This window comes from Lepidochelys kempii, chromosome 8, assembly GCF_965140265.1.
Source record: "Lepidochelys kempii isolate rLepKem1 chromosome 8, rLepKem1.hap2, whole genome shotgun sequence".
NCBI classification, from domain to species: Eukaryota; Metazoa; Chordata; order Testudines; family Cheloniidae; genus Lepidochelys; species Lepidochelys kempii.
The window spans coordinates 52,431,136-52,443,317 of record NC_133263.1 but is presented as its reverse complement, the minus strand read 5'-3'; the positions used below and the strand labels follow the sequence as shown (position 1 = coordinate 52,443,317).

The 12,182-nt window shown below is 48.9% G+C and overlaps 1 protein-coding gene across 4 annotated transcripts in view; it reads right to left on the bottom strand.

The window, feature by feature from the left end:
• The window catches only part of TDRD5 (tudor domain containing 5), a 34,218-nt gene extending 25,314 nt beyond the window's left edge, over window positions 1-8,904 (bottom strand). For 2 of the 4 annotated variants that reach the window (XM_073356533.1, XM_073356536.1), the window contains exons 1-3: window positions 4,247-4,314; window positions 3,551-3,789; window positions 360-752 (exon numbers count right to left, since the gene is read on the bottom strand). In XM_073356533.1, coding sequence (XP_073212634.1) covers window positions 360-752; window positions 3,551-3,782 — 625 coding nt within the window. In that variant the 5' untranslated portion in view covers window positions 3,783-3,789; window positions 4,247-4,314. Of the gene's footprint in view, window positions 1-359; window positions 753-3,550; window positions 3,790-4,246; window positions 4,315-7,820; window positions 7,834-8,881 lie in introns of those variants that run through there. The other 2 variants (XM_073356534.1, XM_073356535.1) reach the window with 2 other exon arrangements.
• Window positions 8,905-12,182: the final 3,278 nt, after the last annotated feature.

The window sequence follows — 12,182 nt, the reverse complement described above, 5'->3', positions numbered from 1 at the left end:
CTCGACAAAGGTTGCCTCCTTGTTGTGATGTTAATAAAAGCTATTTATAGAGTACAGACTTCAGATTAGCTCAACTCGCCCCTCTCCATCCACCTACCCCTGAGAACACAGAGGAGAAATCATGCAATAAAGCCCCAAGTCATACAGAGCCAGAACCCTTTGGCACTGGGCTGGGCACACAGCTGCTGCAGCAGCAGCAGCACCACAGCCATCCTGTGCTGAATCCTAAAGGATGGGTGCTATTGCAGCCAGTGGAGACCTAGCCCCCTTCACCTGAAACATGGTCTGCTTGAAGAAAAAGTGACAATGTGTGCTAATGAGAGCTACTTGCCCCAAATGAAATACATATACAGCCTCACCCTGTGACAGATTTTCCTGCTGTTGCTTAATTGAGGGGCTTTTCTTCAGGGTCAGCAGAGAGCCCGCCCTGGTCTGCTCAACGGCAATGAAATCAGAGGCTGCGCTCAGCACTTCAATCATGGAGAAGAATCCATAGCGCATATACTGGAATGTCCGTCCAAAGCGCCTGGCGAAGGCCTTATCAAAATCTGAGAGCAAGACTGGGGACAGACTCAGCAGGTCCTTCAGCTCACTCTTCACCATAGCTGGCAGGATAGGAGGGGTCCGGCCCTTCCGGGGCAGGCTGGGGCGAGAGAAGGCATTTGTTCTTCGCATGACATTTCGCACCTTAGAACTGGTCCTCTGTCTGGCAACCAAACTTGCCATCCCCCTGGTGGCTTCATCTGCAATGACTAAAGCAGCAGAAATAAATAGTTAAGCTGTGTTGGGTAACGCTCTTCCTCTCTCCCCCTTCCCTTTTACTAGCCCCCTTCTGAGGAAACACTCCTCTTCAAAGAGCAAAGCACTAATCAGTTATTGCTGAACTCTACCATTAATGATGGAAAGCACAGTAACTTATAGCTTTTATCCTCCCTCCGTAAGTTGGTCTGGAACAGCTTTAACATCCCAGAGAGGGCAATGTGACAGGACCATGATCTCAGCAGATCATGATCCAAGCAGAGAGGGCTGCTGAGCCTACTAAGTGCTTGAACAGGAGATCATATGAGAAAGCCCAGATATCGCAGAAGGCTGTGTTGGCAGCTCAATAGATGGCACCCTTCCCTGTGAGCCAGTATTGCAACAAAACCATACTGGACCTCTTGGTAGTGCTAGAGCATAATGTGCTTTGCTGGAGCTGCAGCCTTTTGAACAAGATGTAAAACCAAGGCCCTAACCACCTGTCATTATGGCATTTTTCACAATGTTAAAAGTGTTAGCAAGAGTGTCTTGGACCAATTCCAATTTGTGCAATTACACTCTACCTAAATTAATCAGATACAGCATTCTTCTTTCACTGCCCTACATTGATGTGCAGTTTAGCTTCAATATTTACAACTACTTGATAAAGTGATCCCTGTATATACATAGCTTGTGTCAGTTCATGGCAACTGCACATGTATTTCCCTTGTGCTCCAGCAAGTGCACCCACTCTAGTCTCCCAGCTCCTCACCTCTCTTGGGCAGAGACCCATCTCTCTTTCCCTCCTGACAGGGGTTTTTCCAGGCTGCAGTTCCCTAGTAAGTCAGAATGCCTAAGCAGGTCTCCATCTGCGCTTTGCCTTCTCATCAGGGGCTATAAACAGTGTAATTGCCCACAATTATAAGTTACCACACAGCCCTTTCTAAGCAAGCACATTCATTCTTAAGGTGAAAAACTATTAAAAACAATAAAAGAACCTACCCAAAATGCTAATTAGCTCACTAGAGATCAACCTGAACTTAAGCAAGGGTTCTACCGCTCTTTTGAACCCCACTATGGGGCTTTTCTGTGGTTACAACAGCTGTTTGCTCAAAACACACATTCATAGATCAGCTTTTCCTTTATACAGCTTGTGTCTTTGCGCTTGAGAGGCCATGCATACATAATCAGTCAGATAATGGCACTCTCCTAGGGCATAGAATCAAAAGGTTGGGTCCAGAGAAGGCACTCTGCATTCACCTCCTCCCAGATATTTCCTAGAAAACCCACTTAACTTTGTCCCAAAAGTTCCTTCTTGTCTGGCACATTGTTTAAGAGTCCTTTAAAACTCAACAGCGCTTCTCAGGGTATACATTGGCCAAGTCTCTCCTTCCTAGAGAAGTTGCAAACAATCCCACAATAATACAAATAAATAATACAAACTTTGCATTTATAATACAGTGGACTCCAAAGCTATTTAACCTTAATTCAATAATATCTCCAAAAGACATTGCAGGAAATTGCCATATCTGTCACAGCTTGCATGGTGCTTTGGGAGGCCTCAAATTAAAAAGCACTATCTACATGCCTTTGAATTAAGCCAGCACCACCAGTGAGAGAGGAAGTTAATACCACCAAACCCTGAATACCCTCAGTGAGGGGGCATATAGCTAGCTTTGCAAAATCTCTCTGGACTGATGGGTTGGTAGTATTCTTTGTTAAGCTCCATAATAACAACATTTTTGGAGACTGAGCCATGTTCTCCCAGCATTTCCACATCACCCCTCTTATTTCTTAAAAAGAGATTTTAAAATGTCTATTCATTCTCCCCCTGGGGGTGCTTGCCTCTTCAATTTTGCAAAATCACTCCTACCAAAACAGTGCTGCTGATTATTTCAAAGACTCTGCTCCCAAAGGTGGGGAAACAAGAAAGAAGCAGGTTCAACCCACAAAGGTTCTTTTATCAAGAAATATAAATAATAATTAGCCCCCAGATAAGGGGGCACCAGTTGCTTCTCTGGTGCCTTTTCCCTGGCTCTGTCTTCTGCCACAATCTCTATTTACATAGAAGAGGGAGGCCTAAGTGCTATAGCATAAACCTGGGTGGTTGTCATTACAGATCCTAGGCTGGGCCCAGAACATATGTGAGATTAAGCAATTAGGAGAGAAGATGTCCGAGAGGCTCAGGAAGGAAGAGAGAAAGCAAATATAAATAGACTGGAAGAGAGGGAGAAACACAAAAGGTAAGAAACAAACATGGAGGCAAATGGAAATAATAAGGAACATGTGCAGAAGGCAAAAAAGATAATAAGAGTATGAAGAAATGGATCATGGTGCTGGTCCTTATAATGGAATCCTGCATACTAATGCTTATGTGGGTTACCCAAGGTTAAAAATAGGCAAACCCAACGTCAGCAGCCCATTAGAGTGCCATGAAGATTCATCTTTTTAATCAATAACTGTAAACTGCAAGTCACAAAGGAGAGATACCCATCCATAGTAAATGGCCAAGATGCTCCCTAGATATCACCCTCTGTTATTTGCACCTTTATAACATTTATCTAAAGCTTTCTTAAAAAGCTGGGGTGGATTAAATACGTGACCCTGAAAACTCACTGGCTGGTTAGTATACTGGATACCTTCCCCCACGTTCAAATGCTCCACGTCCAGGGTCCACGCTCTACACCAGCCTTGTATCATGCACATACAAACTACAAGCACAGCATGAGACTGTTCTACTGAATGCCTTTCCATGCTTGGGTGAGGGTTCCCAAGTCATTTGCTCCTCTTGCCAGGGGAGCCGCACACCCACCTTTCAGTATAACATAGCCATCTCTAGAGGAGCAGATGTTGATGACATCGGGCATGTCCTTCACCAGCTCCATGGTGGATCGGTAGCCCAGGGTGTGCAATGGGAGAGGTTTGCCGATCATAGACAGGTACTCCTGCTCCAGCTGCACTGGGGTCAGGCCCTCTTTGACAGCCATCAGCAGCGACCTCACCTCTTTCCTCAGCAAGTCCATGAGGCGCTCTTGGTCCGACATGTTTGCGCTGGGGGAGAAACAGAGTGAGCAGAGAGCGTGACTTCCAGCAGGGAGGACACGCCCTGGAACCAAATCAGTGACTGATTTTTACAGCAAGCCCCAAGAGACAGGCAAGCAAGGGCACCGGGGAGGAGAGCAGGGGAAGAGAGTGGGTGGGGAGCGGGGGAGGCTGAGCCAGCACCAAGAGTGCAGCACAACAGCCCTTGCCCCTCAGTTACTGCCCCTGCATCAGCCTGTCCCCGTCTTCCCAGGATTACGGCCCCCTCTGCAGTTATTGCCCCCTCAGAATTACTGCCCCTCCCCCACTGAAGTCCCTGTCCCCCTCGCAGTTACTGCCCCTCCCCCACCCCCGGGGTCACTGCCGCTGCCTCCCCCTGCTGTTACCGCCCCTCCCCCATGGCGATTACTGCCCCAAGCCCTCCTCCCTCCCATCCCCCCAGAATCGCCCCCGCCCCCACCCCCACCTTCCCTCGCTCTCGGGCCGCGTCCTCACGTCGCGCCTCCTCGCCGGGTCCCTCCCTCACGCGGTGCCCACCCTGTGCGCCTGCGCGCAAACACCCCGCCCCTCTGCCCTCCCACCCCACCCGACCGGGAGCGGCGGAGGGGTGCTAGAGCCACCCAGTGGTGCGAGCGAGGTACTGCGCTCAGGCCGCCCGCCCGCCCCGTGCTGGGGCTGACGCTGGGCCAGCCTTCCCTAGGTCGGGACTCGGAGCTGCCCATGGGGCGGGGTCCCCACCCAACACAGTGAGCCCTCAGGTCCTGTGCGGGAGCAGCCAGGGCTGAGTTCCATCCCAGGTGACAGGCATCCACAGTACAGATGCACCCCCAAAGTTGTACTGAGTGGCCGCTTTGCTGAGCTCCCATCTGACCCTTCGGGCCACCCCATGCGTGCCCCACGGAGCCATGGCCTACTGCGCCTTGCTAGCGATTCCCATCCTGGTAACCCATAACCATGTGAGGCACAAAGCAAAACATGAGATCGCTACGTGGGCTTCGGACAGACCTGACAGCACTGCCAGCTAGATTTATGCAGGGCTTGGTACAATGAGAGCAATGGGGGGCCCAGGACCTTGCCACAGAATCATGATTGAGCCCTGCCCCTTCAGGCTTAAAGAAAGCAAAGGGATAGGGGAAAAGAATAGAAAGAAAATCAGCCACACCCCAACATAAACCTGCAGCCCAGCTCTACATCATGAACACACAATCTCCAATTAGCATCAATCTTAAACCCTTACACATTCCTCAGACCTACCTCATGGAAGGTTAGGAAAATTCCTACAAAGGATCATTGCTCCACAACACTGATGTTTCAACACAACAGCACAATATAATGGCACAGTGTGTATATTATGGCACCAAAACCTAGGCTTGCACAAAATTATGCAAGCATTGAAAAATGTCAGACAAATCATTAAGACCTGGGCAGGGCCGTCCTTACCAATACGCAGCTCCGTACAGCCCCAGGAAATTTGGGGCACCAAATTGCCCCAAATTTCCTGAGGCCCTATGCAGCTGCGTGCTGCTCCAGCAGCCAGCCTGATCCCCTGGCCGGCTGAGCCACCCAGGAAAGCTGCCCCCGCCCTTGATCTGCCCCAGCCCCACACCTACTCCATCTCTTCCCCTGAGCAACATCCGAGGGACTGCAGCAAGGGTCGGGCGCGCCCTGCACTCACTGAGTGGCGGAAAGTGGAGTGACCCAGCCCTAGCCTGCTCTGTGCTGCCGGCTCCCAGCCATGCCGCCAGTGAGTGCAGGGGTGCAGTTCCTCCCTACCCCCCAAGTCCCCAGGCTGGGAGCCAGGGGAGCAGAGGAGAGCGGGCTGGGGCCGGGTCACTCCACTTCCCACTGCCCTATGAGTGTGGGGTCGGGCCTGTGTTAGGATATAGATATTCAGGCCTGTCGGTAAAGGCCTGTACTTTAAGAATTTAGGTGTATTCTTATCACTTGGCTAGTTAGAGGTATAAAAGAAAGAATCAAAATCACTGTCTGCCAGTGTAAGGTCCTTCTCTTACTGTGACAGTCTGAGGCCCTGTTCTTAGGTTAAGGCCTTTGGCTAAGCAACAGAGGCAGCCATAAGCTGGGAAGCGAATGGTCAGATCCTCACATTCCAAACTAGTCACATTGAAATACTGTTAGGAATACAGTCCTGTCCTGATAATGCCTATCGCCTCCAGAGAAAGGGAAGTGCCTAGAAAATGTAAAAGGAAACTTAGTTTGATAGCATCCTGTCTGGCAAGAACTCACTTATCAATAGCTGGGATGTGAAATCCTCGCTTCTGTATTGTTTTGTCATTATAATTCCCACTTTGCTATTGTTTGTCTGTATAATCTCTCTCTGGTTCTGTGATTGTTTCTGTCTGCTGTATAATTAATTTTGCTGGGTGTAAACTAATTAAAGTGGTGGGATATAATTGGTTACATGATCATGTTATAATATGTTAGTTAAATTTCAGGAAAATGATTGGTTAAGGTATAGCTAAGCAGAACTCAAGTTTTACTATATAGTCTGCAGTCAATCAGGAAGTGAGTGGATGGGTGTGTGTGGGGAAAATGGGAACAGGGAATGGGGGTGGGAATTGGAATCATGTTTTGCTAAAGGGGGAAATGGGAACAGGGAATGGGGGTAAGGAAATTGGAACCATGTTTGGCTAAGGGCAGGAATGGGAACAGGGACACAGATGTAAGGCTCTGTGGTGTCAGAGCGGGGAAGGGGGACACTAAGGAAGGAAACTGGAGTCATGCTTGCTGGAAGTTCACCCCAATAAACGTCTAATTGTTTGCACCTTTGGACTTCGGCTATTGTTGCTCTCTGTTCATGCGAGAACGACCAGGGAAGTAAGTGGGTGAAGGAATAAGCCCCCTAACAGCCTGCCATGCACTCACCGGGCGGCAGAAAGTGGAGCGACCCAGCCCCAACCTGCTCCGCTATGCCAGCTTGTTCTGGGGGGCAGTTTCCCCCCCTCCCTCCGCAGAGGCCTGGGGCCTACCCCCCCACACACACACACACAGGGGTTCTGCTTAGGGCACCAAAATGTCTAGGGACAGCCCTGGACCTGGGAAGAAATGAAGAGGCACTAATCAATCCCAGCTGGTGTTAAAAGCCTCGTGGCTGGGGGGAAGCAGTAGACATGGTATATCTTGACTTAATAAGGCTTTTGATATGGTCTCGCATGACCTTCTCATAAGCAAACAAGGGAAATACAATCTAGATGATGCTACTAAAAGGTGGGTGCATAATTGGTTCCCAGAGAGTAGTTGTCAGTGGTTCACAGTCATGCTGGAAGGGCATAATGAGTGGGGTCCCAAAGGGATCAGTTCAGGGTCCGTTCAATATCTTCATCAATTATTTAGATAGTGGCAGAGAGTACGCTTATAAATTTTGCGGACAATACCAAGTTCGGAGGGGTTGCAAGTGCTTTGGAGGATAGGATTAAAATTCAAAATGATCTGCACAAACTGGAGAAATGGTCTGAAGTAAATAGGATGAAATTCAAAAGGACAAATGCAAAGTACTCCACTCAGGAAGGAACAATCAGTTGTAAAATCAGGATAAAAAGGGAATCATTGTCATAATCTGGATTAGAATTCCTGACTCCCAGTCCTGTGTTCAGGCCAATGGTCCATTTCTCTTCCTTAGTCCATGTGTGATGCCTGTTCAGACATTTTGTTTATTTCCAAAAAGTTGTACATTTCAGTACAATTCCCAGGGACTCAGGCTACAGATGAAGGGGTTTGGAGAAAACAGGGGGGAAATTCCTGCATTTGAGTAAGCGATTCCCGTCTTCGTTCTACACTGATTTTCCACAGGGCAGGAGTAAACATGCGGCACTATTCTCACATCCAAATTCCTGAGATCAACTGAGAGTTGCTCAGCTGCAAACTGTTCTTACAAAGAACCCTTGGGAAACAGTATCCAGAACACCAGACAAGAAATCAAAGGTCCAGGCTCTTATAGTTATTAAAGATTGCATCCTACTTTTGGCGAGAAGGGGCCATAGCCAAAGCAGTCTGACCAGCTTTCAGAATTACTTACTGCTGACCTGAAATTCCACTCGCAGTTCCCCTTTGGATATGGTATCCTTCTCTGTTCTCTTCCCATTCCACACTGTTCTGTAATGTTGACATACCTAGTTAAACAGGCAATTTTTCTATGTATATAGTTTATAAAGCATTTGGGGATGATTAAGGACACTATATTATTTATGTATCACTGTTTTCTCCCAAGTACATACTCAACTCCATTTGCTTGACAGTAGCCCCATTCATTCAACATTTCCCTGGGACCAGTAATCTGCCAGCAAATAATATGTTTCAAGATCCTAACACTACAAACTAGATCAGGGAGTAGAAAGTTCAGAGTTCAGGCATGCCTGTAATATCCTGACTTAGCGGTCTGCAAAGATTTCCAATAAAACAGGAATCCAAGAGAAAACAAAGACTGTTGCCACCCTAACTCTACTCCCTTCCTCTTTCTCCTCCTCCTTTAACAATGCACATGCCTGCTGGACAACAGCATAGCTGTGCTTCTAGATAAACTCTGGATATCAGCACTAAGTCAGCACCAACTCATCAGAAGGGAGGTTGGTGCTTCTGTGTGCAGAGGACTAGCATTGCCTTGCTGCTGAACTGATTTCTTATAGCATAGATTGCACCTAACCACACTAGCCAACTCGGCTATAACGGCGTTATTCCCGCAATCTCTCTGAGGCTCACAGTGTGGCTCTCATGAGCTCTTTGCTCAAAATGTCTAAGCCTCTGTTTCTCTTGGGGTTGGGAGCTGCTCAGCTGCCACTGCAACTATAGTTGCGCTAAGGCTGGTGGGGGGAGTAGAGAGGGGGGATGACAAACTTTTTGGCCAGAGGGCCAAATCTAGATATGGAAATTGTATGGCGGGCCATGAATGCTCACAAAATTGTGGGTTGGGGTGCGGGAGGGGGTGAGGGCTTTGACTGGGGGCGCAGGCTCTGGTGTGGGGCTGGGGACAAAGGGTTGGGGGTGCAGGAGGATGCTCCGGGCTGGGACCGAGGGATTCAGAGGGGGAACAGGGCTGGGGAAGGGGCGCAGGAGGGGGGTAGGGGTGCAGGCTCAGGGCAGCGCTTACCTCAAGCAGCTCCCAGAAGCAGCGGCATGTCCTCTCTCCAGCTCCTATGCGGAGGAGTGGCCAGGTGGCTTTGTGTGCTGCCCCATCCACAGGCACTGCCCCAGCAGCTCCCATTGGCCAGCTAATGGGAACTGCGGGGGCAGTGTGCGGAGCCCCCCTGGTTGCCCCTACACATAGGAGGTGGAGTGGGGACATGCTGCTGCTTCCAGGAGCCGAGCGGAGCCCCGGCATGCGTAGCGCGGGGAAAGCCCCTGACCCCATTCCCCGGCTGGAGCTCAAGAGCCATATTAAAATGTCAGAAGAGCCGGATGCAGCCCCCGGGCTGTAGTTTTCCCACCTCTTCTCAAAGGGGACTCCTTCTTCTGTCCCCATCAACATCTCTGTACAGTTACAGCAATGCAACATGTAGCCTACTCTGCCACCTGTCAGCATCAGTGCTCCCAGAACAGCAGCCAGGGGCTGATCTAAACTGCTGCTCTAATTAGTGCAAACACTGCCTCCTCCCTCCCCACCTGCAAACCCAGACAGCCAAGACAGTTTGGATCCTCAGGTCCCCCATGCTACAAGTCAGGGTACATCACCTCCACCTGACCCACCCCTCCCCACAGGCTACAGGGCACCCTTACTCGCTCCAATGACCCCCACCTACCCCCAACAAAAGAGGACCCAAAGCCACTTTCATAGATTCCAAGGCCAGAAGTGACCATTGCGATCATCTAGTCTGAAATCCTGGATAACACAGACCAGAAAATAATTCTTAATGCGAATCTTAATTAAACACATTGTGACGGGTTTCAGAGTAACAGCCGTGTTAGTCTGTATTTGCAAAAAGAAAAGGAGTACTTGTGGCACCTTAGAGACTAACCAATTTATTTGAGCATGAGCTTTCGTGAGCTACAGCTCACTTCATCGGATGCATACCATGGAAACTGCAGCAGACTTTATATACACACAGAGATCATAAAACAATACCTCCTCCCACCCCACTGTCCTGCTGGTATAAGACTTTATGGAAATATGCTTATGAATGTATATAGGACATAACTGGAATATGTTTTTATGCTTATATATGCCATGTAACATATCTCTGTAAAGGTTATGATCTACTGAATCTATTCATCCTATTTGTATGCATATATTATTTTTATATTTAAAGTTATGAATATTGGCTGTGTACTTGCTTGATTTTTAAGTAGCCTTAGTAAAGCATTTGGTCAGCTTCTTGAGAAAGAAATGTGCAAATTAAGTGCCCAGTCAAGAAGCACTTAATGAACAATGGATCTTGGAAGGCTCCAATCCACATAAGAAGTCTTTCTGGAGACATTCAAGATAGCATGTGGGCAATGGCTGCTGCCTGTAAAAACTGAGTCATGCATGGACATGTGGCTTGCCCATGTGACTCCAAAATTCCATTTTGTAGCTGGATTCTACACAGGGGGAAGGAGGTGTGTTCACCCACAAGAGAAAATCTATTTAAACCCCTGGGAGACCCCTCCATTTTGTCTTCAGCTGGCTCAAGAGATAGCCTCTCCACCCCCAAGGATACCTGAAAGAAACTGGAACAAAGGACAGTAACTACAGGGGGTGTGAGTGATTGCTGGACCCAGACTAGAAGGAGATTAGTCTGTAAAAGGAAGCTTACTGGAATTCCTCTGAGGGCGAGGTTTTTATCTGTATTCAGTTTTCTTACTGCATTAGACAGTCTTGCCTGTTCTATTTTATTTTGCTTGGTAATTCATTTTGTTTTGTCTGTTACTGCTTAGAACCACTTAAATCCTACTTTCTGTATTTAATAAAATCACTTTTTACTTATTAAAAAACCCAGAGTATGTATTAATACCTTGGTGGGGGGGGTGGAGAAACAGCTGTGCATATCTCTCTATCAGTGTTAGAGAGGGTGAACAATTTATGAGTTTACCCTGTATAAGCTTTATACAGGGTAAAACGGATTTATTTGGAGTTTGGACCCCATTGGGAGTTGGGCATCTGAGTGTTAAAGACAGGAACACTTCTGAACCCGCTTTCAATTGAGCTTACAGCTGTTAGCGAACGTGGTTCAGACCTTGGTCTGGGTTTGCAGCAGGCTAGCGGGTCTGGCTCAAACCAGGCAGGGCACTGAAGTCCCAAGCTGGGAGGGCAAGGAAAGCAGGGGCAGAAGTAGTCTTGGCACATCAGTTGGCAGCCCCAAGGGGGTTTCTGGGATCCAACCCGTCACACACATCCAATCGGAATTTAAAAATTGCCAGTGATGGAGAATCCACCACGGCCTGTGGTCAACTGGTCCAATGGTTAATTACTTGCTGGTTACCAGCCTCCTTAGGGCAATCCGTCTCCTGCCCTTGCTGCTGCAGAGCCCAGCAACCCGGTGCGACAGCCTCCCCAAAGTGGGGAGCGGGGAGGCTCCAGTTGGAAAGAGGGAGCTGCTGGTGGGTGCCTGTCACTGAGTGGTGGGAGAGGAGAAGATGAAGTGGGATGAGAGAGAAGTTGCCTGAGGGAGGCCCTGGCTGAAGTGTCAGCTGCACAGCACTGCCCAACTCGGTTCCACTTTGAACGCAATGGGAACCTCAACCTTTTCCAGACCGGGCTAAAGCCCTGCAGAGCCAATGCTGTAGCAAGGTCTGACAACATGGTTAAGCGCAAGCTATGCTACAAACTGGCTATAAGACAACTATGTTGTAGCTGGGTCCCCACTACCGCAATTGTATCTGCAGTATAGATAGGCCATAAGAAGCTATCCCTCAATCCACCCAAATTGCTTAGGATAGCTTGAAATTCCTCAGATGCCAGAGTCAGCCTGAGCAAGCACTAACCTCTGCTTTGTTGGCGAGCAGCTCCCCCATATGGAAGAAAGTATACAGAGCGAGCTGGTACATAGCATGGCCCTAACCAACAAATCTTCTCACTCCCCAAAGGGAATGGAGAATGAGTAAGAGTGAGAGAGCCCATATTTTCCCAAATGAAAAATGGGACACTGCACAGGGCCGGCCTGAGGCCCCCTTCTTTTCCCCCCGGTGCCCGCCTGCGCAGAGCCCTCCCCCCCACCAACCCAAACCTCCCCTGCCACCAGCCCTGAGCCCTCCCTCCCACACGGGGCTGGAATCACTGCTCATCCCCACCCCCCTGCATGTTCCTCCGTGCCGCCCTAGGGGTCACACCCCACTTTTTGGGCAAAACTGGGCATTTGTCCCATTTGCTCTTGCCAACTGATCATCAGTCGAGACAGCCAGGACAGGGCTTAAAAAAGGGACTATCCCAGCCAAAACAGGATGTATGGTCACCCTAGTAAGAGTCTAACATCCTC